Here is a 25,209-nt window from a genome sequence, read left to right on the forward strand (position 1 = left end):
ACGAGGGGCTCTGTACATATATACATACCTAAATGTTTGGCTACCTTTCTGTTGTTATTGGTTGTCACACACTGGGCATTCCTGTATGGTAGCACCGAATTACTTGAAGTCCATCTCCTGTAGAGTATGTTTTAAGCAGATAATTCTAATTTTTAAAAATTATTTCATTTTTTTGTATAATAATACTATAATAATACAATAGTGTCTTGTACTAGATGGGGACTATGCTGCATGAATCCATATTGGTGGCAAAAGAGTTCTATTGGCTTTCTTTAACGTTTATTTGTTTTTAGCAGACTTAAGGTATGGAGATCCAAACAATTGAAATATCCCTTATCCTAAAAACCCCAGGTCCTCAGTATTTTGTTTAATAGATTCTATTCCTGTTTATCAAGCACGTGTAACATGTGGCCCAATAAAAAGCCAGTGTGAGAATACCTGGTGGTGCAGCTGTGAGGCAGGGACACCCGCAGTCTTCTCCTTCCATGCGTGCCAATACGCGCTGCTTCTTTTTCTGATGTCTTTTTGGTTTTGGCACGCCACTCGTGACATCATCATTCACGTGAAATCCAAATATTTACTATATGACTTTGTCTAGTTTGCTGCCTGTCCTGACATTTGCCTGATCTCTGACTACTCTCTTAGAACCTGTTACTGTACTGCGATACTGGTGCTTCTGACCCGACCTGTGAATCTGTATTGCTCTGCCTGATTGGTATCAACTCAGCCCCTCCATTGACCACACTCATTGTTTCCCATTCCTTCAGTAAATGTTTGGTTCCCTTTTCTGCCCAGAACTTTTCTCCCTGGTCCTCTCACTTTAAGACCTAGCAGCATCCGAGTAGCGGAGGGCTCCTCCCAAAATGAAAGGCGGCTGTTATAGGCAGAAGCGTGAACTGCGGCCAGGACCTTGGGGTTTGTTCTGGGTTAGTGATACCATTCGTAACAGCCAGTGGGATGGAAAAATGGGAACAGATGTGGAATAAGGCAAAGGGATTAAGGGAAAAAAGAAGAGAAAGCAGGTAAAGTGAGAAAATGGCAAAAACAGCAAATTGATAGAGGGTGAAGTTTATAGGGGAATGAAAAGTAAGAATGACAAGAGACGAGCAAGAGGAGAAAGCAGGAGAGTATAAGATAACATGAAAGGGGAGAAAAGAGTGGAAAGTAAGAGAAGAAATAAGAGGATGGGGATCAGTTAAAACAGAAGAGAAAAGGGCTAAAAATGGGAAGGGGCTTAACTATAGTACAGCAGATCCCTTGGTCATGTGGGGGCCTGGTGGACAAGAGAGCCCAGATTGCAGCGTCTGCTGAATGGTTCCTCCTCCCCAGCCGATTCTTCACTCTATGCTTTGCTGCCGTGTGTTTTCTGCGGGTGGGAGGTGGCCTAAGGGTACACGTGGGGCCACCCAAACAATTGTTGTAAGGGGGGGGGGTTTCAAGGTATGCCGCTGAAAGGGGAGGTTAAAATGAGGTGTAATAGATATTGGAGGAAAAAAGGGAAAAGCATCATAGAGGGGATATATAGAGAAAGTTGTGAGAGGAGAATAGAAAGTGGGGCAGACACTTTGGTACTGAGAGAAATGGTGTGAGAGAAGCAAATGGAAAAAAAAGAGCAGAAAGGGAATAGAGGGGAGGAGCATGTAGGAATATGTTAGATATAAAGATAAAATCCCAGGTGCTAAAAACAATTCTTAAGTTTATTAGGATGGCAGAAAATGCTAAGCCTGTAACAGTGAGGCTATCTTTTATTGAGAGAGACTAGCTTCCAGAAGTGTAAGTGTAGGTCCTAACTGTAGGGAAAACTGCTTGCTTCTATTGATGACTGGAGTTTCTCACCAGGTTTACCTGCAAATAAAAAAAAAGACTCCTACAGGTGCAAAGCAAAAGTTTTATGGTAAAAATAAAATATGCCATGAAATCAAAACGGGAGTTTTGCTCCTGACACTTCCAATCCCCTGTTAAAGTCATTCCCAATTGAGGGCACTTGCCATAGCTATCTTACTGGGATTTGGCCAGGTTCTTCTGAATAAATCTAGATCCAATTCATACTATTGAGTTGGAGTTGGAGGTAGAACAATAATAATTCTCAGAGACTGACAAAAAGTGTTATTAAAGAGTGAAATTACTTAAAGAAGATAAGGTTCAACGCTTCACTTAATTCCCAGCGTCTGGTGCCAGAGAATAATGCTAGTCCTTAGCTAGTGGTTATCAGTGAATTATCCAGCCCGTGACAAAATGTACAAGTAAAAATTACCAATTAGTGTTGAGCGGAATTTTTTGGCAAGTTTCGCCACGAAAATAACTTCCATAGACTCCAATGGGAGAAAAAATATTGCCGTGCGTCAAAAAAATATTGTCGCCCATAGACTTCAATGCATTTCTGCAATTTTTTGCCGCTTTGCAAATTTTTGGCAAAGCGAAATGGGTCAGATTCACCCATCACTATTACTAACGCGCATTCTTTTTCCAAATTTGAAACCCAAAATTAGCTTTCTTTTTCCAAATTTGAAACCCAGTACAGGTATGGAATCTGTGATCCGGAAACCCGCTATGCAGAAAGCTCCGAGTTACGGAAAGGCCATCTCCCATAGTCTCCATTTAATCCAAATAATCCAAATTTTTAAAAAATGATTTTCTTTTTCTCTGTAATAATAAAACAGTACCTTGTACTTGATCCAAACATATAATTAATCCTTGTTGGAGACAAAACCAGCCTATTGGGTTTATTTAATGTTCACATGATTTTTCTAGTAGATTTAGGGGCAGATTTATCATGGGTCGAATTTCGAAGTTAAAAATACTTCGAAATTCGACCATCGAATTTTAATACTTCGAATTCAAATATCGAATTCGAACTTTTTTTCATTGAATTTGGCTATTCTGTGGTCGAAGTAAAATCGAACGATTAAATCCTTCGAATTGTACGATCGACTTAGAAAAATGCTGTAGAAGGTGGTGAATTTTTGAATTCGAAGTTTTTTTAAAGAGACGGTACTTCGCTTATCAAATGGTCGAATATTCAAAGTATTTTTACTTCGAATCGAATTCGAAGTAAATTCGAAGTGGTATTCTATTCGATGGTCGAAGTATCCAAAAAATTACTTTGAATTTCGAATTTTTTACTTCGAAAATTCTCTCAAATTCACTTCGACCCTTGATAAATCTGCCCCTTAAGGTATGAAAATCCAAATTATGGAACGATCTATTATCCGGACAACCCCAGGTCCCAAGCATTCTGAATAACAGGTCCCATACCTGTATATGTATTTAAACGTTCAAATTTGCAATCGTCACCCTTTTTTCTATTCAGTATGTCGCAACCATTTTGTAAACTGCATCCATTTTGAAGGATAGCACAAATACTCTTAATGAAAGTGATTAAACTAACGAACACCTGATGCTTGTTTTCTAGTTTTACAATCTGTGTGAGCTTTTCAGAACCGGTGGGTAAGTTCCTGACACAAATGACATCTTCATGGTGAGTGTGGGGTGAAGGGAGTTATACCTGTTTTGGGATCATTAAAGCATCTCATAAACTGAAAGGCCGATTTATATGAACAGTCATTTTTCTGCTAGTATAAACCCAGCTTGGATGTTCAGTAGGTCCATCATATTTTTTATAGGGAGGCATAATAATTCTGCCTTGTTCATTTCAATATTTATGGGCATAGCTTCATATGGTAGTGTGGTTCTCAAGCAACATTTGTAATAAAGTGTCTGTTTGATGAAGATAAACTCTTAACGCTGGTAATATATTTCTTTATTTATTTTGCACTCTGCTCTTTTTCTTTAGCCTTTGTAGGGTGACTTCGTAGCAGGGCCGGAACTAGGGTAGGCAGAGTAGGCATGTGCCTAGGGCACAAAGCTGAGTGGACGTCAGGCACTTACCTTCTATGCCCCCTAGCCCTGTTCCCTTTTCGTGAATGCGCACACGTCTTTTGGGTGCTGCGACCGGCCAGGTTACCTAGGGCGTCTGGCTGCCCTGGCGCTGCTTAGTAGATAGAGGGTATTACAGTCTCTAGCAGTGCTATGCAACTGGCCAGATGTGCCCCGCCACTCCCCCCCTTGTGTGGCCCATCACATGAAAGTCTGCCATTTTTCATTCATATTTAATATATTTAAATATATTGCAATATATGGACAAACAATCCCTGTTTTGTTTGAAGGGTAAGGCATTTTAGTAGCTTAAGGACAAAATGTTTCAATATCCATACTATATTGATAATGGGTTGAGTGCAGAGGACCTTTTGTATTTGTCTTTGAATTTTATGGTAACAGCCTCATTGTACCCCTGCTTAATGTTTTGAAAAATTAGTGGTGAGCACAACTTTCCCTTCTCACAATACCAGACCCTAAAGACTCTCAGTCTCTCTTCTGTATTCTCCTTATGATTACATAATATTTATATGCCACACAACACCAAATGTTATATTCTAACTACCCCTTTTCATCAGCAATAGTTTGTATTCATCTCATCACCTTTCACTGACTGGTTTCTAAGGCAAATGGGACCCTTACAACAACACAGCAGCTTCTAAACAGATTGGCAGCTTCTAAACCCAATTGGTATTGGGTTTTTTGGCTTCACACTTCCATTTGACTCTCCCTGTACATATTAACCTGGCTTTTTTAAGGAACAACCAACCCTTTATACCCAGCCCCTTAATACCCAGAATAAAGACAAACACACACAGAGGCTTTGTGGTTAATCTGTGTAAATCACAGCTTTATTGATGGAATAAATTAGGCTTTTTGATCCTGAGGAAGGCAAAAACCCTCGGAAGCTCGGCCAATATGCTTCACTAGAGGGAAAAATTCCTTCCTGACTCCTTATCGGCAATCGGATTTGCTCCCAGGATCAATGCCACATTTAATCAAGGCAAACAGGGTGAGTGACATAGAAAGCAGTATGGCAGCATATACATGAGCGCCTTTAAGCTACTAGGTGAATGCTGCATTTCATTCCATTTTACTAGACCCGAGGCATTCTGCAGACCCGGCTTCTGCAGTCTGATGGATGGAGTGAAAGGGAATGCAAGGGCTACAGAGTGGCTTAAGGGTGCACCTATATATAAAGCCATGTTTTGAATAAAAGGGAAGGCACCACTAGTGGAATTGTGGTAGAAGGAAAAGAAGCAAAGGGCAATATGGGAGCATATACATGAGCACCGTTAAGCTGCTAGGTGAATGCTGCATTCCTCTTCATTCCATTAGACTCCCCAGGCAGCCTGCAGAACCCGGCTTCTACAGTCTGAGGGATGGCATGAAAAGGAATGCAGGGTCTACTGAGCGGCATAAATGTGCTTATGTGTATTCAACCATATCCCTGTCCCCAGTATGTACTGCTTGCCCCTTCTGGCAGCTGTGATTCAGATGTTTGTGTGTGCGTGTGTATGTAAAGATGTATATATATATATATATAACATGTTTTAACGTTTTTTAACTATTTACAAGAAAAATCATAGAAGAGGAGTAGGTAAGGGTGATAAATGGTGAGGGGTATGTTCTTATTTAACAATATGTACATAATGGCAGCCTACTGCCTCAAAAATGTGCCAGTCTGTAGGAGGCATTGCCAAAAGTCCAGTTACCGGTTGCTGGTAGGTTGATGTCTGTAGACCTGGAAAAGGAGAAACACTAAATTTGTGGAGCAGCCACTAACTTGATCCCTTTATCCTGCCTTCCATGTTCCAGGCTGTGTTGGTTTCTTGTTCTTTTACGTCATTAGCCTGGCAAGATGATGTCTGTTATTCTTTCTTGGACTCCCATCTTCTATTTGCAGCTAACATGCTGCATAAGCAAAGTCATAGAAGGCGTCTGAGATTTCTTCTGCCATTTCAGCGCAGATGCCTTTGGGTGGAGTTATATTGGGATCCAGCTTTGTAAATCTCTCATCAAAGTATTTCAGGTCCTCTGGACCTTTTAGCTGTGGAACAAAAGGGGGCTGCGCTTTCTGCTCCAACATAGCATTCCAGTCGAAATCCTGCAAAGTAGACAATAAGAAATGTAATTCAGAGGCACTTAATGTTGAATTATCATCCCAGGCGTGATATTGCTTAATGTTAATGTGAAACTGGGGAGATGACTCTCCATTGCTAGACAAGGTGGGACCGTAGCCGCAAACTTTCTATACAGCTATTATCTATTATTACAGCACAATAGATCCTAGAATATTTGTCACTGTAATGACAAATGAAAGGCGAAATATTGGTAATGATAAATCGAAACTTACTTTGAAGAAAGGATGTGCCGCGACATCAAAAGCCCCATCCACAGCAGAGCCCAGTCGATCTTCTACGTTCTTTTCTAAGAGCTAAAAAGAGAAAAGTGGTGTTACTCACACAGGAGTGTTCTGCCTATATGGGGTAATAAGTCACAATTAGCTGATCTGAATCTATTGATGTTACTGGGACAACTTACCTCTGATATTAGGTTTCTTGCATCTGTGTGCAGGGTTGGTGGGTACACTGGTTCCTGTTCCATAATTGAATCAAATAGACATTCCTGGTCTTTTCCAGTGAAGGGTCTCTGTAAGGCAGAACATCAGCATTTTTATAGCATAATGGATACAGTAGTGGTTCAGTGATGCATATGTGCAAAGTACTGGTGTCATTGCGTTTGCAATGTGTTTGATCCCTGCGTCGCTGTTACTTTTATAAGTAGAGAAAATAATGAAAGATGAGAGTCTCTGGTACTTCCAGAAAGATCTTATTTTTACAGTATTTTACATTTTCATTCAAACTACTAATTGAGCTCTCTGCTTACCTTCCCTAGGAGCATCTCGTATAAGATCACCCCTAAAGCCCACCAGTCCACAGCCTTGGTGTAATGCTCTCCGTTGACAACTTCTGGAGCCATATAGGCAGGGCTTCCTACTGCGCCACTGATGCTGCCGTTGGGTGCAAGTCCTAAAACACGAGAGGAAAGGTAAGTAAAGTGAAGGCCGTCACAGCTGATTTATAAATAGTAACACATTCTGACCACAGAACTGGGCACAACAGAACTACTGTTCCAGCGCAGTCAGATCAGTTCATTTGGAAATGAACATTTCTAAAGTGCATTTATGGTATAGAAACTGTGGATTATAAGGTAAACTTACCATCTATGCTGAGGCCGAAATCTGCAATTTTGACATAACCTTGGCTGTCTACGAGGAGGTTGTCAGGCTTCATGTCTCTGTAATAAATACAAAAGAATGTTATATAATATCTTGTTCTGTATGTGCCAGAACAATGTATTTCCTGCTAGTCAGATGAAGACGTAAGCTGTGAAACCAACACTTTTTTTTGCTTACCTATGTATAATGCCTTTTTCATGTAACTCCTCCAAACCCAGTGTAATACAGGCTGCGTAGAACCTACAAAATAATCAAAATACAAAGTCATTAAACGTTTATCCAGTAGTTTAGTCAGTTGGCTAAATAACCAGATAATGTATGATTTAGCAACAACTTTGTTTGTTCTGCCAATCCTGTCACCTGAGCAGCCCACAAATGAATCTTTGAGTGGCAATATCGAGATACCTAGCCATGTACTTCCTTCTGTGGCAATATTAATGGTTCTGCTCTGGTGAAATGATTGTCTTACGTCAAATGCCCCCATGTGAACCCCACTGAAAGTACAGTCCTGCTTACCTAGCCCTCGGTATGTCAAAAGTTCTAGCCTTCTGCAAGTGGGTCCTTACACTGCCACCGGCAGCAAACTCCATTACAAAGAAGAGCATATTCTTTGTATGGAAAGTGGCGTATAAATTGACAGTATAAAGGCTCTCCTTGGTGATTTGCATGACGCGTTTCTCTGTCAAGATTCTGAAAAAGAAAATCATGAAAATGTGGCATTAGCATTTATTAAAGAACAAATTACAGTAGAACACGGTGCAAAATTGTTGGAATAATGATCATTCCCTGAGAACTGACCCATCAATGTCATCAGAGGTGTAGATCTTCCCTTTGGCCATGGCTTTTACAGCACAATATTTCTTTGTGGGATTGTGCTGAATAAGGAGAACCTGGAATGAGAGAAAGCGTTTAGTTAGCCTGAATGAGACAATAAATGTACCAATACTTCTAATGAACTGAGAAAATTACCTTTCCGTATCCACCTTTGCCTAGTAGGGCGCAGCGGCGGAGGTCTTTCTGGCAAATACCGCTGAATTCCAGGTCTCTGAAAAGGAAATTGCAGATTTAGACCCACTTCATAAAACAGAATGTTCTTCCAGTATTGTATGTGTTTGCTGTTTCATCATACATTGGTTCCCGTTCCTCATCCATCGGGGGCTCTGCTTCTTGATGTTCCTCTGGCTCCTTACTTGCTTCTGGAGCAGCACTGGGGTCATCAGGGGATGACTCCTTTGATGTTTCACATGGGGCTTCCTCTACATCTACAGACACCTCGCTATGAGTATAAAGGCAAAGTTAATGTCTTTTGGACATATTCATTTTCACATTAGTGTAGAAGTTATTGGTACAGCACAGGGTAAAAAGGAATTCCATAAGTTCCAATGAACAGAAAAAGAAGATCTTTTCTATGTATAAGAATATGTATCATACCGTATGTCTTCTGTTTCTTCCAGCTCTAGTACCGGATGTTCTGTCCTTGGGCTGAGCTCATCAGCGGGGTCAACTGGAATTTCAAGAGATGCTTCTCCCTCCTCGCTGGACTCCACATTATCTGTTGGTACGTCACTATAAGGATAATTAAAAGAAATTTTAAGTTTCATTTTTTTTAATACATATATTTTAAGTTGGTTTTTCATCCCTGTTAGTACCATATGTATGAAGGGGAAATTAGCAGCACTACAGAAGGAAATGTATCAATTCAATTGTATAGTAAAAAAAGGCCTTATAGCTATATATAAGATTTGGACTCCCACATGGACCTTACCATTTGTCCTCAGTCTCAGATATCTCAGCATGAGGTGTGTCTTCTTCTGACTGGGAAGTTATGCCATCTGTAGGCTCCTCACTTATATTATAAAAGAAAGAACAATTATTAGTTGTTACCGTCATAACATTATCTGTATCAGAAAAAAAAGTTTGGGAAGGCTTAAAACATTCCACATACCTGTTGGAGATCAGCTCCACCTCGGTGGTATCAGGAACTGGTTCCTCTTCAGAAATGGAAAGCTGAATCTGTAAACAAGCCAATCTACGTACGTGTGAAGTAGAGTCACTGGAGCACTGTGACATCTCTTGCACTTCAGCTGCAGTGGCCTCCTGCGCTGCTGGGAGTTTGTCACTATGATATGAAGTGACAGGGCCACGTGAGGGACTCTCCAGATTGTCAGTAACATCTGCAAAAGTGAAAGGCCATTTTATTTTTTTATCCCAACTCAGTGTGATGTTTCCCTGTAATAACATTTCTGAATTTTGAAATTACTTGACACCCTGCTATGTTCAGCAGGAGACAAAGCAAAACAAACTTCCATATCTCACCTGGGCTCTCCTCATTGTCTCTCAGGGCAATCGCCTCATCTGGTTTCTGAAGGGCAGAGTAAAGCCTTTTAAGCTTCTTCCCTGACTCCTTCCAGATCTTGTTTGCTTGAGCTAAGATCTTCTTGCCGCTCGTCGATTCATCGAGTCTGTCAGCCCCAGCTGTCTGGATCTTTATAACCAGATGTTCTCTTAAATCCAGGGAATTTGGCCTTGACCAGTGATGAGCTTGGTCAAGCGATGAATAAGAATCGTCCTGTAAAGGTGAAACAAAACCCGTGAGAAACCCATAAACATTTAAGTAATGGCGCCTGACTACCTGGTCTATGTGAGCGGACTTTCTTTTGACGGGCTCCGCTGCTCCGGACCCTTTTTCTCATGTTATTTGCCTAACTACCTGCTGAACAGGGGGCCTTTGGATGTCTTTTTGCTTGGCTGTCTTAAGTCTACAATATGGGGCCAAAAAAACCCACGGAAACTGCTGCTAAGTTGGAAAAGTTCGCAAAGAAAGGCCTGCATAAGATGGCGCAGCTCCGCATCGCACCCTTTCCTCAGACTCGTCACCTTCCGAGGGCCCTGCCAGTAATTCGGAACCTTCCTTAACGGATTTTGCCGGTAATCTGGAACCTTCCTGAACAGATTTGCTAATGGAAATTAAGGCCAACAGGAATATTTCGACAACTCTTATTATGGGGAAAACGGAGGAGTTGAAGGTGGAGTTCTCCATATTAAAGTAAGATATGCAAAGGCTGCATTAACACACACTGTGGAAGCTGAGCAGCGTATTAACGTGTTGGAGAATGTCTGCAATCCTCTTCCACAGCAGTTACATGATTTACAGCGTACAGTTTCGCTGTTGTAGTCTAAGGCTGATGATTTAGAGAACCGCCTAAGGAGTAATAATGTGCGGCTAGTCGGCTTTCCGGAACGGCCCGAGGGTGTCAACGCTGAGCGCTTTGTGGAGGAATGGCTGCAAGAAACTTTTGAGGTAAATAATCTCTCCTCTACTTTTATAATAGAGAGGGGCGCATTGTATTCCTATGAAGGCCCCTATTCCAGGGGCCCCTCCTAGAGCCCTGATAGCCTGTATCCTGAATGCGAAGGATAGGGATGCAATACTTTCAATGGCCAGAGTTAAAGGGCAACTACTATATGAGAACACAAAAATTGCAATTTACCCTACCTTCTCGCTTGAAGTACAAAAACAATGGGCCAGATTCCAGGAAGTCAAGCAAAAGCTTTGGGATCAAAAAATAGTTTACTCTATGCTCTACCCAGCGCGCCTCAGGGTTCAGGCGAATGGAACTACGCGTTTCTTTAATACGCCACAAGATGCCTCTGGGTGGCTGGAAGCAGCAAATGTTTAAACCTATATTGGCAGGTTGAATGGAGTGATGTCCACCTGCTACATGTTTATACAACTTGTTTTAGAAAGCCTAGTTGCTCAATTGGATGGCCATAATTGCCTTTAAAAGTTATATTATATCAGCTGATGAACGGTTCTACGTATGTGCTACCTTGTGGGCAGAAGTCTACGCAGAACTGCTTAATACTTTGCTACGTACATGGAAGCTTCTCTATGATAAAGGCTGAAATTTGTTACACCGAGCTGTGCTTATTTTGACAGCATTTTGCTATGGTCTACTTGCCCCACAAGTTATTGGGTTTCCTTGTCTTTTCTACGTCCATGAACGATTGTTATTCTGACTATGGATCCCTTGTGGTATATGGGGACTTATTTGGACTTGTCAGTGTGCTGGGAAAGGCAGCTTAAATTAAAAATTTTTTATTTTTTAGCTATTGCTATATATGTGTTGGGTCCAATGAGTATTCACAATGCTGATACTGTATGTATATATTGGGCGATGTGTGTATCTATATGGTTCTGGTTATAGTGGCGGAGCCCCAACCCTCACGATTCTACCTTCTCGACGCCATTTACGGTGTCCCTACCCAGGTTTGCCTCCCCATTGCTTAATACAGCATTATTGTTGCTACTGTTGGGTTCTAGGGTTTAATTCTGCTCAAAGTTGGGTCTGAGCAGAAAGGGTGGTAATGTTTTCCATCATTTTGGCGGTTAGCATGGGCTGGGCTGTAAATAGTTCTGTCATTTTTTTTCTCAGGTAGCTCAGGCAACAGACACGTAATGGTCATGAAACTTCTGATAAGCTGTTTAACACATGGGAACAATATAGATTATGGCTAAACCCCTTTCAATTTTCAATTTTAACATGGAATGTTTGGGGCCTTAATGACTGTGTGAAACGAAAGGTAGTGTTAGATTTTGTCAAAAAAAATACATCAGAGGTAAACATGTTACAAGAACTCACCTGATAGGGAGTAAAGTGTTAACTCTAAAAAGACCGTGGGTTGGTTGGGCCTTTCATTCCTCCGTTTCAATATATATGGGGGAGTAACTACACTTATCAGAAAGACAGCGAATTTTCGACTCATTTCTGTACATTCAGCTCCACAAGGGTGTTCTGTTTTTATTCACTGCTATCTCAACATGAAGTAAACTATTTTGACTAATATTTATCTTCCACCTCCCTATTCTGACAAATGTATTATTCAACTAATGTCTTATGTAGCAGATTATCCAAGGGCCCAAGTAATCGCCTCTGGTGATTTTAACACTGTATTGGATGATTGTATGGATAGACAGTGTATCCAGGGTACAATCCAGGAGATTAGATCCACTAACCTCTCTATGTTAATGTCTACTATGGGTCTTCAAGAAGCATGGAGGCGTATGCACCCACAAGAAAAGGTTTTTTCCTGTTTTTCTCATATGTCCCTATCTAGGATTGATATGGCTTTTGTCTCTAGTGATTTACTTCCTAACATCCGTACGGCCATTTACCTCCCAAGGGAATTTCAGACCGTGCCCCATTGCAAGTGATTTGGGATAATGGGACCCCTTTGCATTCTCAGATTCAGTCATGGTCCTTTAATCCTATTTGGTTGGACATTATAAATAATGATGAGGGATTAGAATTTAAAATAGAGGATTTTCTTTCACCATAATTTAACTGCAGATAATATTGAAATAGCTTGGCATACCTTTAAGGCCTACTTTCGAGGCCTACTACATTCTGAAATCACTGCAATTAAAAAAGCTTCTGCACGGGATGAAACTAATTTAGAGCAGTGAGTTTGGCAATTGACTGTACAGAGTCATATTTGATCCTAGCCCACAGAACTTCCAACTTTTAAGACAGGCTGAAACTGAGTATAATTCCCTGTTGCAACAAAAAGCTAAGAGAGGTTTATTGTTTAATAGAGCAAATTTTTTTGAACATAGTGAAAGAGCGGGCAAGTTACTTGCTTATCTCTCTAAAACGCATGACACTCCTCCTATAATTTCTGAATTTTATGATGATCATGGCCAGCTCATCACACAGACTAGTCTAATTAAAGAGACCTTCGCTAATTTCTATAAAACACTATATATGTCCATATTGCAAAACAGTGCACAGGAAGTTTCACAATTTCCTGAACGAGGCCCAGCTCCCTCAGCTCTCACAAGAACTAAATCTTTCTTTAGGTCAGGATATTTCTGAGCTGGAAGTATATGAGGCCATTAAAATACCCAAAAATGTGAAACAGTCGCCTTTCATCCCATGCTTCGTTATATGTCCCGGATATGGTTAATGGCACTACAAATTACTAAAGAGCAACATACAGATCCCCGCACTCCGTTATGGAGATAATTTATACTTTTGGCCCAAATGGGTAATATGAAAGTTTGGTCTGATAAAGGTTTTGTTACAATGGGGACATCACAGATGCAGCCACTTTGGTTTGTTGCTGTTTTGACACAGATACCTTAAACAGCAGGATATCCCATTTATCTCACTTTACACACAGAAAACTGTGTTCACAACAACCCATCTAATTAAAGCATTCACCATTGTGAAGCATGGGAGCTTTGGTATGGCTAATGAAAAGGTTTAAATGCATTAAATGAGTTAATGATGACTTAAGATAACAACAGTTTTCTTCAATTACCCCTGAGTCATGACGCATTTAACTCACAAATCCAAGTGGCTTTCATTCCTGTATGGTGCTGAACGGGGGCATCTTTACGTTTTAGGAGAACTTTACAACAGCTCACTGGATTGCCAGGAAATTGTGGCTTCAATATTTGGGAGTGCGTACAGCCCTTATGGCTACGCATCATTTAAAGGCTATTACAGTTCAATGAGTATAAGCTGCTCCAGCCTATTTAAATAGATCATCCACTAGGGGGCTTAATTTCCAGTTTATATGCAGTGTTATTGCAGGCTAGTAATGATGCCCCATTTGGAAACTCTTCAGATTAAATGAGAAACAGCAGTGGATATTATTCTAGATTAGGAATGGCAAGAGGCCCTTGAGTCTCCTCAAATAGTCTCTGTATGTTATTAATTGAGTGGTTCAATTATATGTCTTACATAGGGCGTATCTTACTCCAGTAAGATTGGCACTTGATAAGCCCTGCTATACCTGAGGTCTGTAATAGGAGCGTAGTGGAGAAAGGCACGTTAGTACATATATTATGGGAATGTAATATTATTAAACCTTATTGGGCTGAAGTTTTAAATCATCTAGATAATATTTCAGGGGTTGTCATTCCTAGAACATCTAAGGTCTGCTTACTGAATATCGTGGGTCGTACGGTCTCTAATCAGTATACCAGAATATTTATTCATGAATCTCTCTTCTTGGCTAAAAAACTTATAACCCAAAATTGGAAAAGTAGAACTCCCCCAGAAATTCAAGTATGGATAAATATCATACAGGATACTTGTAATTTTGAACGTATAATTTACTTTAAAACTGGTTGTCCAGATATCTATAAAATATGGGATAAATGGGTTGATACATTTTCCCAAATTCAAACTGTTAATGCTTAGTGAATAATTGGCTATTTTATTCAGCCTTTCATTGTTATATGAATAGGATGCTAGTGGTGGGTATTCTGTTGGGTGTGCAGTGAATTGCTCTTAATAACAAAGGTGTGCAACAGGAGCATATTTAATATTGACTATAATTTTGTGTTTTATATGTTTGTAAACATCTGTAATACTGAATACGAAACACTTTTTTAGGAGGTATATATCCATTATAGTATATATATATATATATATAGATTATATATATAGTATGAGCGACCTAGAGGATGGTATGTGGTTATTTAGTGGATAGTACGAGTGGATAGGTCTGGTGTGTGTGGTTGTGTGTGTGTATATATATGATGTGTGTGTGTGGTATATTATATAATGAGTTGTGTGTGTGTGTGTGTGTTGTGTATATTAAGTATATTATATAATATGTGGTGTGTGTATATGATTTGTGTGTGTTTGTATATAGGTATGTGTGTGTGTTGTATATATGATGTGTGTGTTGTGTATATATGAAGTGTGTGTGTGTGTGTATGTATTATATATATATATATATAATAGATTATATATATAATAATATATATATATATATATATTATGATATATATATATGATTGGTGTGTGTGTATTAGGATGTGTGTGTGTATGAATGTATGTTCTTGTTGCCAACAGTACTTTCGTTTCCTTCCAATTATGACCAAAAAGGTTTTTTTTAGAATGCAAACTAGGGTCATTAAATTGTCTTCTTTTTAGTCTTTGTACTTCCAAAGGTCCTAGTATTTTATGCCTACAATGGGCAGAACAAGTCCATGTAAGTGTGTACCTGTGGGGAGGGGGGAGGATTTATGGGAGGGGGCGGGGATTGCCTGCAGCCAGGCAAGGGGATGACTAGAGCCTGTGTTACTGTGTAGGTGTGTGTTAAATGTTTTCAAACCATTATCTGACATCAACAGTTCCAGACACAGTTTTTTGCTGTTCTCTCTCGCCACTACCTGGCCCCATGCTTTTGCTCTCTGGTGTTGGTGCTGGGAGTTGTAGTTCAAACCAGTGGAGGAAGCCAGTTGCACTATCAACGTTATACATGCACCATATTACGGGACTGCCATAGAGATCTCCCTGCCATTAAAGGAATACAGCTTACAATTTGTAAAAATGACATGGTAATTAGGGGGGTTCGGAATGGGTCACAAAAATTGACACGACCCTACACCGCGCACAAGCTTTTTGTTCCTCTTTTGATTTCCAAAATGTTGGGAGGTATGTATCTTTCTTATGCTGACACATCACTGAATCACATATTATCCACAACTGATTTTGGCTGCAGTCAAATCCGACAAAATCCATGAGTTATGTACTAAAGGTTCAGAGGCAAGAGCTGACTGAAGGTGAGCACTAATAGAGAAGTGTCAAATGGATTTATATTCATTATTACAGTAGCTAACACCATAGCCTACAATGGTTTTTACAATTACTTCACATTGGCTCCATATGCAGTCTGGTTACTGTTATCAGTAGACCCCTTGGCATCAGTATTTATGGTGTTTTACATTGTATGTGAAAATAGGTGAGATAATGCGCCAATTTGCAAATTGCAATTTTTAGAAATGTAAAACTGTTGCTTTTATTCGCCAAATTTTGGAAAAGTGCGCTTTGGGTAAAAGCATGCATACCAATGTTGGATTTTGCGGGACGTGTGTACTTTCGGAAATAATATGGTTTCCTGGGGTGAACTACTTTTTTCTACCTTGCTACCCCCAAACTATTATATGTGTTGATTTTGCAGTACCGTGAAATGACAGACCTTAGTATGGGGTTCTTATTTTGGGCCCCTATATTGCCAGTGCTTGGTACAGTAGACCTATACCATGATATGGTTTTCTGGGGTCGAACGTACTTTTTTTACTTCTTGCCCCCCAAACAATGTAAATGTGTCTGATTTGCAGTACCTGAAATGACAGACATATGGGGGTACTCCTTGGAACCCTATATGCCACGTGTGGGTTGGGTACAGGCCTATACATATTGGACATCAAAATGTTCATGAGAGACCTTAGCTTTCATATTGGTGATTTTCGTTGAACCTAAATATGTGGATAATACGTGCTGCAGGTAAAATTTTGAAGTGATTTTTGGAGATGTCCCCAAAATCACCAAATTTAGGAAGATGGTTGGGCTTGGTACTGTAGTAGCACAACCCAAGACATGGCATACCCCATTTAGATTCATGGGGAATGTTACTTCTGAAAAATAGTGGTTTTCTGGGTGAACCTACTTATTTCTTTTACATGTCCCGCCTCAAAATCGATGTAGAAATGTGTGTGATTTTGCAGTATCTGAAATGTACAGACTATACAGGGGCGGTCGCGTCCTTTTGGGGCCCTATTTGCCACATGCTTGGGTACAACTATATGCGGTATTTAGGGCACTCAAAGCTGTTCATGAGACCCTAGGCTTTCATATTTGGGGTGATTTCTCTTGATACCTAAAAAGTATTGGTAATTAATGCGTGCAGGGTAGAAATTTTGACGGTGAGAGTTTGGTGCGGAGCCGAAATGTGTACAGGCCGGACCAGAGAAGCGGAGCGGATGTCTGACTAGATTGTGCGAGGGCGGAAGTGGGCTTGCGGCTTACGCTATGTTGTAGGTACAGAAGATAGCACATGGACGGAGAGAGATACCCAAGTTTAGAATCGTTGAATTGTACTTCGAAAAATATAAGATTTTTCCCGGGGTGAACTACTTTTTCTCTACATTTGCCAGCCCCTCAAAACGATGTAAATCGTGTGATTTTGCATATCTGAATGACAACCATATGGGGTCTCCTTTTGGGACCCTATCAGCCACGATGCTTGTTACACTATACCATATTTGGGCATCAACCTGTTCAGGGGACCCCAAGGCTTTATATTGGGTGATTTATACTTGACACAATAGTATGTTGGAAATACGAGGTTGCAGGTTGGAAGTTTGTGAGGTGATTTAAGAAAATGGCAACCAAAATTGCCAAATCTAGAAGGTTTGCAGCTTAGTGCTTTGAAGTAGAAAGACATGCAATACCCATGTTGCATTCGCGGGACAGGGTAATTTCCAAAGAATATGGTTTTCTGGGGTGAACGGTACGTTTTTTGTTAATCTTTTGCCCCCCCCCCCCAAAACTACTGTAAATGTGTTTGATTTTGCCAGTACCTGAAAGACAGACCATATGGGGTCTTCATTTCGGGCCCCTAATCACGTGGCTTGGGTACACCTATACTATATGGGCCATTAAACTGTCAGAGGACCCCTAAGCTTTGTCATAGTTGGGGGTGATGTTTGATCTTGATACCTAAAAAGTATGTGGGTAATACGAGCTGCAGGCTGGAAATTTAGATTTTTGAAAATGTCAACCAAAAATCACCAAATTAGGGCATGGTTGCGGCTTGGTACTTTGGTGTAGAAAAGACATGTGCATACCCAATTTAGATCAGGGGAATGGTACTTCCGAAAATTATGGTTTCTTGGGTGAAAATCATCACTTTTTTATACTTTGCTGCGCCCCCAAAACTACGTAAATGCTGTGAAGTGTTGTCGTACTGAAATACAGATCCATATGGGGTGTCTTCATTTTGAAGAGCCGACGAGCACTATTGCCGACGTGCTTGTGTAACGTCGACCTATACATATGTGGCAATCGCGAAAGCTGTTTCCAGGGACCTAGGCTTTCCTCACGTATTTGGTGAGTTTATAATTGATACATAATAGTATTTTGGAAATACCGATGTGCAGGTGGAAGTTTTAGAGGTGATTTTTAGGAATGGCACAAATTGCCAAATTAGGCAAAGGTTTGCGCTCTAGGTGCTTTGAACCTACAAAAACATGCATACCCAATTTGGATTCGGGAAGGGACCTTCCGAAAATATATGGTTTTCTGGGGTGAACGTACTTTTTTGCGAACTATGCCCCCCCAAACTAAAATGTGTTGATTTGCATATCTGGAATACGAACTGATAGTCGGCAAATCAAGGCGTCTCATTTTAGGGCCTTACACCACATGCTGTAGGTAAACCTATCATATTGGGCAATGCCACAACGTCAGTGGACCAGGGCTTTTCATATTCGGGGATGTTTTTCTTGATACCTAATATGTTGTTGGAAGATATGGGATGCTGTAGAGTGGAGAGCTTTGATGTCATATTTCAAAAAAATTCAACCAAATTTCTAATAAACATAATTTAGGAAACAATTACAACTTGTAGTTTGGTGTGGCAAATACATATATTACCATTTTTGATTCACCAGATCTGTTTTTCTAACTAATGGGTAGTTTTCAGTAAACTACTGTATTAGCGGAAAGTTTGCCTGAAATAAAGTAGCCCGTTTGGGAAGCGTGCTGGAAATTTGGTCGTGTACTGCTTGTAGATTTTGAGCTATTCAAGTGAGAAATCTCCATAAAACTATATATATTTGGTATTGCCGTGTTCAGGAGACATAGACCTTTCCAAATCGGCTGTGTTCTCGTACATAAAATAAATGATATTTCTGATATATGTGATTGTTCTTTGTGAAACATGATTTTTTCATTTTATTAGACACTTAAAAGCCTTTTTTTTACAGAAGTAGAATTACACCAAAATTCTTGCATATTTTTGAAAGTTCAGGTTGTCCTGAAAAAACAATATATTGTTTTCCTGGGTAAACTAAAAGACCACCCCAGGAAAGGCCCCTTAAAGTGAAAGAGTGCAAAATATCTAAAAACTGCTTGGCAATAGATGTTCACATCTAGGACAAAACGGCTGGCAGGGAAAGGGTTAAATAATATGATCAGTGAGAAAGTAACCAGTATATTGTCACAACTAATTCTTAGGAATGTGGCAGCTAAGGGCCAATTGCATTTCTTGTTTGCTGAGGTACAGACATACCATTGGCAGCAGTTATGATTATCATGGCACAACTACGTTTCACATGGAAGGAGACAAATTCACTTTAATGTTCCAGAAATAAACATGTATTCATTAAAAACCTGTGAATTCTGATTCTCTGTAAAAGAAAGATTTGTAACGGAGAGAGACATACACTCCTTACATTAGCAGTTTAGAAGCACTGCCATACTGATTTCCATGAGCCTCGTCCAATTAAAGAAAGACATGGGGGGGGTGACAATTTGTATATAGTTAAATAGCCAAATTAAAATGAGAACGTAGGAAGCATTTTCTGGAGCCAGTGCAGAAATTCAACTGGCACTTTGCCACCTCCCAGGAACCAGACAGTATGGGGCAGATTTATTAAAGGGGAATAGTATGTACCTACTTAGGTCATAAAACTGGCAGGTGCCCCACATATGTAGGATTCCTTGGAGGATCCCTGAAGTCACCATTCTTGCTATAAAAAATACACGTTCGGCATCCGTGTGACAGCAGTCCATATCTTGATGCGTAGAGGCACAAGTATGGCACAATGGAAACATTAGTTTTCCGTTCATCTTTACAGGCAGGACAGGAATAAACAAGTCTTTAGGGGGATATATTTTTACTTTAGCGATGCCGAAGTAAGAATCAAAAGACTCAAAATTTTCAAATATAATTGGCTATATTTTTGTTTTATTAACATAGGGATACAGACTGGTAAAATCGTAATAGTGAATGTGTTCACCGGGGGCCACTTTATGGTAGAACTTTATAGCATTTGTGCGGCCACCATAGAGGGCATCACAGGGTGACAAAGGTTGGGGAAACTGTAGCCTTTACTGTAGGTCCTTGTCAGATTCCAACATAGCATGCCATTCGTGTTCCCAGAGTTCACGGACCTCAAAGCCTTTTGTTTTTATAAAAATTCATCTTGATGTTGTGTTTTGTGGTTCAGTTGACTGAAATTAGTACCAGTTACCCGATTAAAGTCATCTTCACAATAACAAACACGGCATCCATGGTAAAAGCAACCTTGAAATTCAAAGGCTATATGTTTGCCATTAACAAAAGCATAACCAGCCAGGCATGTTGTATAGAGATCCCCTCTTTGTACGCAATGTACATCGACCACTGTATTGCCGGTGTTGAGAAACGTTTGTTTCTTATTGTAATTGTCAGGGAGTAAGACTGCAATACAGTTTTTGGGTAAAAACTTTAACCTGTACATTGCCATACACACAAGAGGCTAAGGTGGTGTACTCAAAAGGGTCGATTGTGTACGTAATTACCTCCGGCTCATCATTCGAGTTATTTTTAGTGACTGTTTTATTTGTCATGTTTATAATGTTTTCTCTATAGCAGGCGCAAGACTCCTTCAGAATTGGTCTGACAAAGGATGCTGGGATTTGTAGGTCAGTAACAGTTAGAAGACCATAAGCTGCTGGTCTGACAAGGGATGCTGGGAATTGTAGTTCATTAAGAGCTAGGAAGACTACAGGCTGCAGGTCTGACAAGGGATGCTGGGAATTGTAGTTTCAGTAACAGTTAGAAGACTACAAGCTGCAGGTCTGACAAGGATGCTGGGATTTGTACTATAGGCTACTGGTCTGACAAGGGATGCTGGGATTTGTAGTTCAGTAACATTTAGAAAACCAGATGCTGCTGGTCTGACATTGGTTTCTGGGATTTGTAGATCAGTAACAGTTAGAAGACCATAAGCTGCTGGTCTGACAAGGGATGCTGGGAATTGTAGTTCAGTAACAGTTAGAAGACTACAGGTTGCAGGTCTGACAAGGGATGCTGGGATTTGTACTGTAGGCTGGCAGGTCTGACAAGGATGCTGGGACAGGTCTGACAAGGGATGCTGGGATTTGTACTACAGGCTGCAGGTCTGACAAGGGATGCTGGGATTTGTAGTTCAGTAACAGTTAAAAGACCATAAGCTGCTGGTCTGACAAGGGATGCTGGGAATTGTAGTTCAGTAACAGTTAGAAGACCAGATGCTGCTGGTCTGACAAGGGTTTCTGGGATTTGTAGTTCAGTAACAGTTAGAAGACTACAGGCTGCAGATCTGACAAGGGATGCTGGGATTTGTACTATAGGCTGCAGGTCTGACAAGGGATGCTGGGATTTGTACTATAGGCTGCAGGTCTGACAAGGGATGCTGGGATTTGTAGTTCAGTAACAGTTAGAAGACCAGATGCTGCTGGTCTGACAAGGGATGCTGGGATTTGTAGTTCATTAAGAGCTAGAAGACTACAGGCTGCAGGTCTGACAAGGGATGCTGGGAATTGTAGTTCAGTAACAGTTAGAAGACCATAAGCTGCTGGTCTGACAAGGGATGCTGGGATTTGTAGTTCATTAAGAGCTAGAAGACTACAGGCTGCAGGTCTGACAAGGGATGCTGGGAATTGTAGTTCAGTAACAGTTAGAAGACTACAAGCTGCAGGTCTGACAAGGGATGCTGGGATTTGTACTATAGGCTACTGGTCTGACAAGGGATGCTGGGATTTGTAGTTCAGTAACAGTTAGAAGACTACAGGCTGCAGGTCTGACAAGGTATGCTGGGATTTGTACTATAGGCTACAGGTCTGACAAGGGATGCTGGGATTTGTAGTTCAGTAACATTTAGAAAACCAGATGCTGCTGGTCTGACATTGGTTTCTGGGATTTGTAGATCAGTAACAGTTAGAAGACCATAAGCTGCTGGTCTGACAAGGGATGCTGGGAATTGTAGTTCAGTAACAGTTAGAAGACTACAGGTTGCAGGTCTGACAAGGGATGCTGGGATTTGTACTGTAGGCTGCAGGTCTGACAAGGGATGCTGGGACAGGTCTGACAAGGGATGCTGGGATTTGTACTACAGGCTGCAGGTCTGACAAGGGATGCTGGGATTTGTAGTTCAGTAACAGTTAAAAGACCATAAGCTGCTGGTCTGACAAGGGATGCTGGGAATTGTAGTTCAGTAACAGTTAGAAGACTACAAGCTGCAGGTCTGACAAGGGATGCTGGGATTTGTACTATAGGCTACTGGTCTGACAAGGGATGCTGGGATTTGTAGTTCAGTAACAGTTAGAAGACTACAGGCTGCAGGTCTGACAAGGTATGCTGGGATTTGTACTATAGGCTACAGGTCTGACAAGGGATGCTGGGATTTGTAGTTCAGTAACATTTAGAAAACCAGATGCTGCTGGTCTGACATTGGTTTCTGGGATTTGTAGATCAGTAACAGTTAGAAGACCATAAGCTGCTGGTCTGACAAGGGATGCTGGGAATTGTAGTTCAGTAACAGTTAGAAGACTACAGGTTGCAGGTCTGACAAGGGATGCTGGGATTTGTACTGTAGGCTGCAGGTCTGACAAGGGATGCTGGGACAGGTCTGACAAGGGATGCTGGGATTTGTACTACAGGCTGCAGGTCTGACAAGGGATGCTGGGATTTGTAGTTCAGTAACAGTTAAAAGACCATAAGCTGCTGGTCTGACAAGGGATGCTGGGAATTGTAGTTCAGTAACAGTTAGAAGACCAGATGCTGCTGGTCTGACAAGGGTTTCTGGGATTTGTAGTTCAGTAACAGTTAGAAGACTACAGGCTGCAGATCTGACAAGGGATGCTGGGATTTGTACTATAGGCTGCAGGTCTGACAAGGGATGCTGGGATTTGTACTATAGGCTGCAGGTCTGACAAGGGATGCTGGGATTTGTAGTTCAGTAACAGTTAGAAGACCAGATGCTGCTGGTCTGACAAGGGATGCTGGGATTTGTAGGTCAGTAACAGTTAGAAGGCTGCAGATCTGACAAGGGATGCTGGGAATTGTAATTCATTAAGAGCTAGAAGACTACAGGCTGCAGTTCTGACAAGGGATACTGGGATTTGTAGTTCAGTAACAGTTAGAAGACTACAGGCTGCAGGTCTGACAAGGGATACTGGGATTTGTAGTTCAGTAACAGTTAGAAGACTACAAGCTTCAGGTCTGACATGGGATGCTGGGATTTGTACTATAGGCTGCAGGTCTGACAAGGGATGCTGGGATTTGTAGTTCAGTAACAGTTAGAAGACCATAAGCTGCTGGTCTGACAAGGGATGCTGGGAATTGTAGTTCATTAAGAGCTACACGATTACAGGCTGCAGGTCTGACAAGGGATGCTGGGAATTGTAGTTCAGTAACAGTTAGAAGACTACAGGTTGCAGGTCTGACAAGGGATGCTGGGATTTCTACTGTAGACTGCAGGTCTGACAAGGGATGCTGGGACAGGTCTGACAAGGGATGCTGGGATTTGTACTACAGGCTGCAGGTCTGACAAGGGATGCTGGGATTTGTAGTTCAGTAACAGTTAGAAGACTACAGGCTGCAGATCTGACAAGGGATGCTGGGATTTGTACTATAGGCTGCAGGTCTGACAAGGGATGCTGGGATTTGTACTATAGGCTGCAGGTCTGACAAGGGATGCTGGGATTTGTAGTTCAGTAACAGTTAGAAGACCAGATGCTGCTGGTCTGACAAGGGATGCTGGGATTTGTAGGTCAGTAACAGTTAGAAGACTACAGGCTGCTTGTCTGACAAGGGATGCTGGGATTTGTACGATAGGCTACAGGTCTGACAAGGGTTGCTGGGATTTGTAGGTCAGTAACAGCTAAAAGACCACAGGCTGCAAGTCTGACAAGGGATGCTGGGATTTGTACTACAGACTGCAGGTCTGACAAGGGATGTTGGGATTTGTAGATCAGTAACAGTTAGAAGACCAGAAGCTGCTGGTCTGACAAGGGATGCTGGGATTTGTAGGTCAGCAAAAGTTAAAAGATCACAGGCTGCAAGTCTGACAAGGGATGCTGGGATTTGTACTATAGGCTACAGTTCTGACAAGGGATGCTGGGATTTGTAGGTCAATAACAGGTGACTAAAGGTTGCAGGTCTGACAAGGGATGCTGGGATTTGTAGGTCAGTAACAGTTAGAAGACCACAAGCTGCAGGTCTGACAAAGGATGCTGGGAATTGTAGTTCATTAAGAGCTAGAAGACTACAGGCTGCAGATCAGACAAGGGATGCTGGGATTCGTAGTTCAGTAACAGCTAAAAGACCACAGGCTGCAGATCTGACAAGGTATGCTGGGATTTGTAGGTCAGTAACAGTTAGAAGACCATAAGCTGCTGGTTTGACAAGGGATGCTGGGATTTGTAATTCATTAAGAGCTAGAAGACTACAGGCTGCAGGTCTGACAAGGGATGCTGAGAATTGTAGTTCAGTAACAGTTAGAAGACCAGATGCTGCTGGTCTGACAAGGGTTTCTGGAATTTGTAGTTCAGTAACAGTTAGAAGACTACAGGCTGCAGGTCTGACAAGGTATGCTGGGATTTGTACTATAGGCTACAGGTCTGACAAGGGATGCTGGGATTTGTAGTTCAGTAACAGTTAGAAAACCAGATGCTGCTGGTCTGACAAGGGATTCTGGGATTTGTAGGTCAGTAACAGTTAGAAGACTACAGGCTGCAGGTCTGACAAGGGATGCTGGGATTTGTAGTTCAGTAACAGTTAGATAATGAGCCAATAAATCACAAAAACTTTACAGAAATAACGTGTCAGTGTGCTGCGGTCGGTTGGATATTGCATATGATTTGATACCCATGGCAGAGTGGGAAACTGACTGCTAAGCACATGGTCCCAAAGGGAAAAGAAATGGAGATGAGCGCTTCATTCTTGTGTGGGATTTCTACTGCACGTCTGACACGGGATGCTGGGATTTGTAGTTCAATAACAGTTAGAAGACCAGATGCTGCTGGTTTGACAAAGGATGCTGGGATTCGTAGGTCAGTAACAGTTAGAAGACTACAGGCTGCAGGTCTGACAAGGGATGCTAAGATTTGTAGGTCAGTAACAGTTAGAAGACCATAAGCTGCTGGTCTGACAAGGGGTGCTGGGAATTGTAGTTCATTAAGAGCTACAAGACTACAGGCTGCAGGTCTGACAAGGGATGCTGGGATTTGTACTATAGGCTGCAGGTCTGACAAGGGATG

The 25,209-nt window shown here is 41.3% G+C and overlaps 2 protein-coding genes across 2 annotated transcripts in view; one reads left to right on the forward strand and one right to left on the reverse strand.

Annotated features, from left to right (window-relative positions):
* The window catches only part of LOC108714052 (zinc finger protein 276-like), a 278,865-nt gene that overhangs the window by 76,947 nt on the left and 176,709 nt on the right, over window positions 1-25,209 (forward strand). The window lies entirely within an intron of this gene.
* LOC121402820 (protein kinase C eta type-like) lies at window positions 7,154-8,653 on the reverse strand. The gene is made up of 4 exons (XM_041589562.1): window positions 8,549-8,653; window positions 7,916-8,393; window positions 7,634-7,807; window positions 7,154-7,357 (listed from the first exon to the last, which is right to left on the reverse strand). The coding sequence occupies exons 2-4, from the start codon at window positions 7,954-7,956 to the stop codon at window positions 7,291-7,293; spliced, it is 282 nt and encodes a 93-aa protein (XP_041445496.1). The 5' UTR covers window positions 7,957-8,393; window positions 8,549-8,653; the 3' UTR covers window positions 7,154-7,290.

This window comes from Xenopus laevis, chromosome 4L, assembly GCF_017654675.1.
Source record: "Xenopus laevis strain J_2021 chromosome 4L, Xenopus_laevis_v10.1, whole genome shotgun sequence".
Classification (NCBI taxonomy): Eukaryota; Metazoa; Chordata; class Amphibia; order Anura; family Pipidae; genus Xenopus; species Xenopus laevis.

Bases quoted from the DNA above. Each gene is read 5' to 3' on its own strand.
- LOC121402820 (XM_041589562.1), bottom strand. From the start codon at position 7,956: ATGGCCAAAGGGAAGATCTACACCTCTGATGACATTGATGG. The intron at 7,808-7,915 runs GTCAGTTCTCAG...TTTCTTTTTCAG, and splicing joins ACCTCTGATGACATTGATGG to AATCTTGACAGAGAAACGCG. The intron at 7,358-7,633 runs GTAAGCAGGACT...ATTATTTTGTAG, and splicing joins TTTGACATACCGAGGGCTAG to GTTCTACGCAGCCTGTATTA.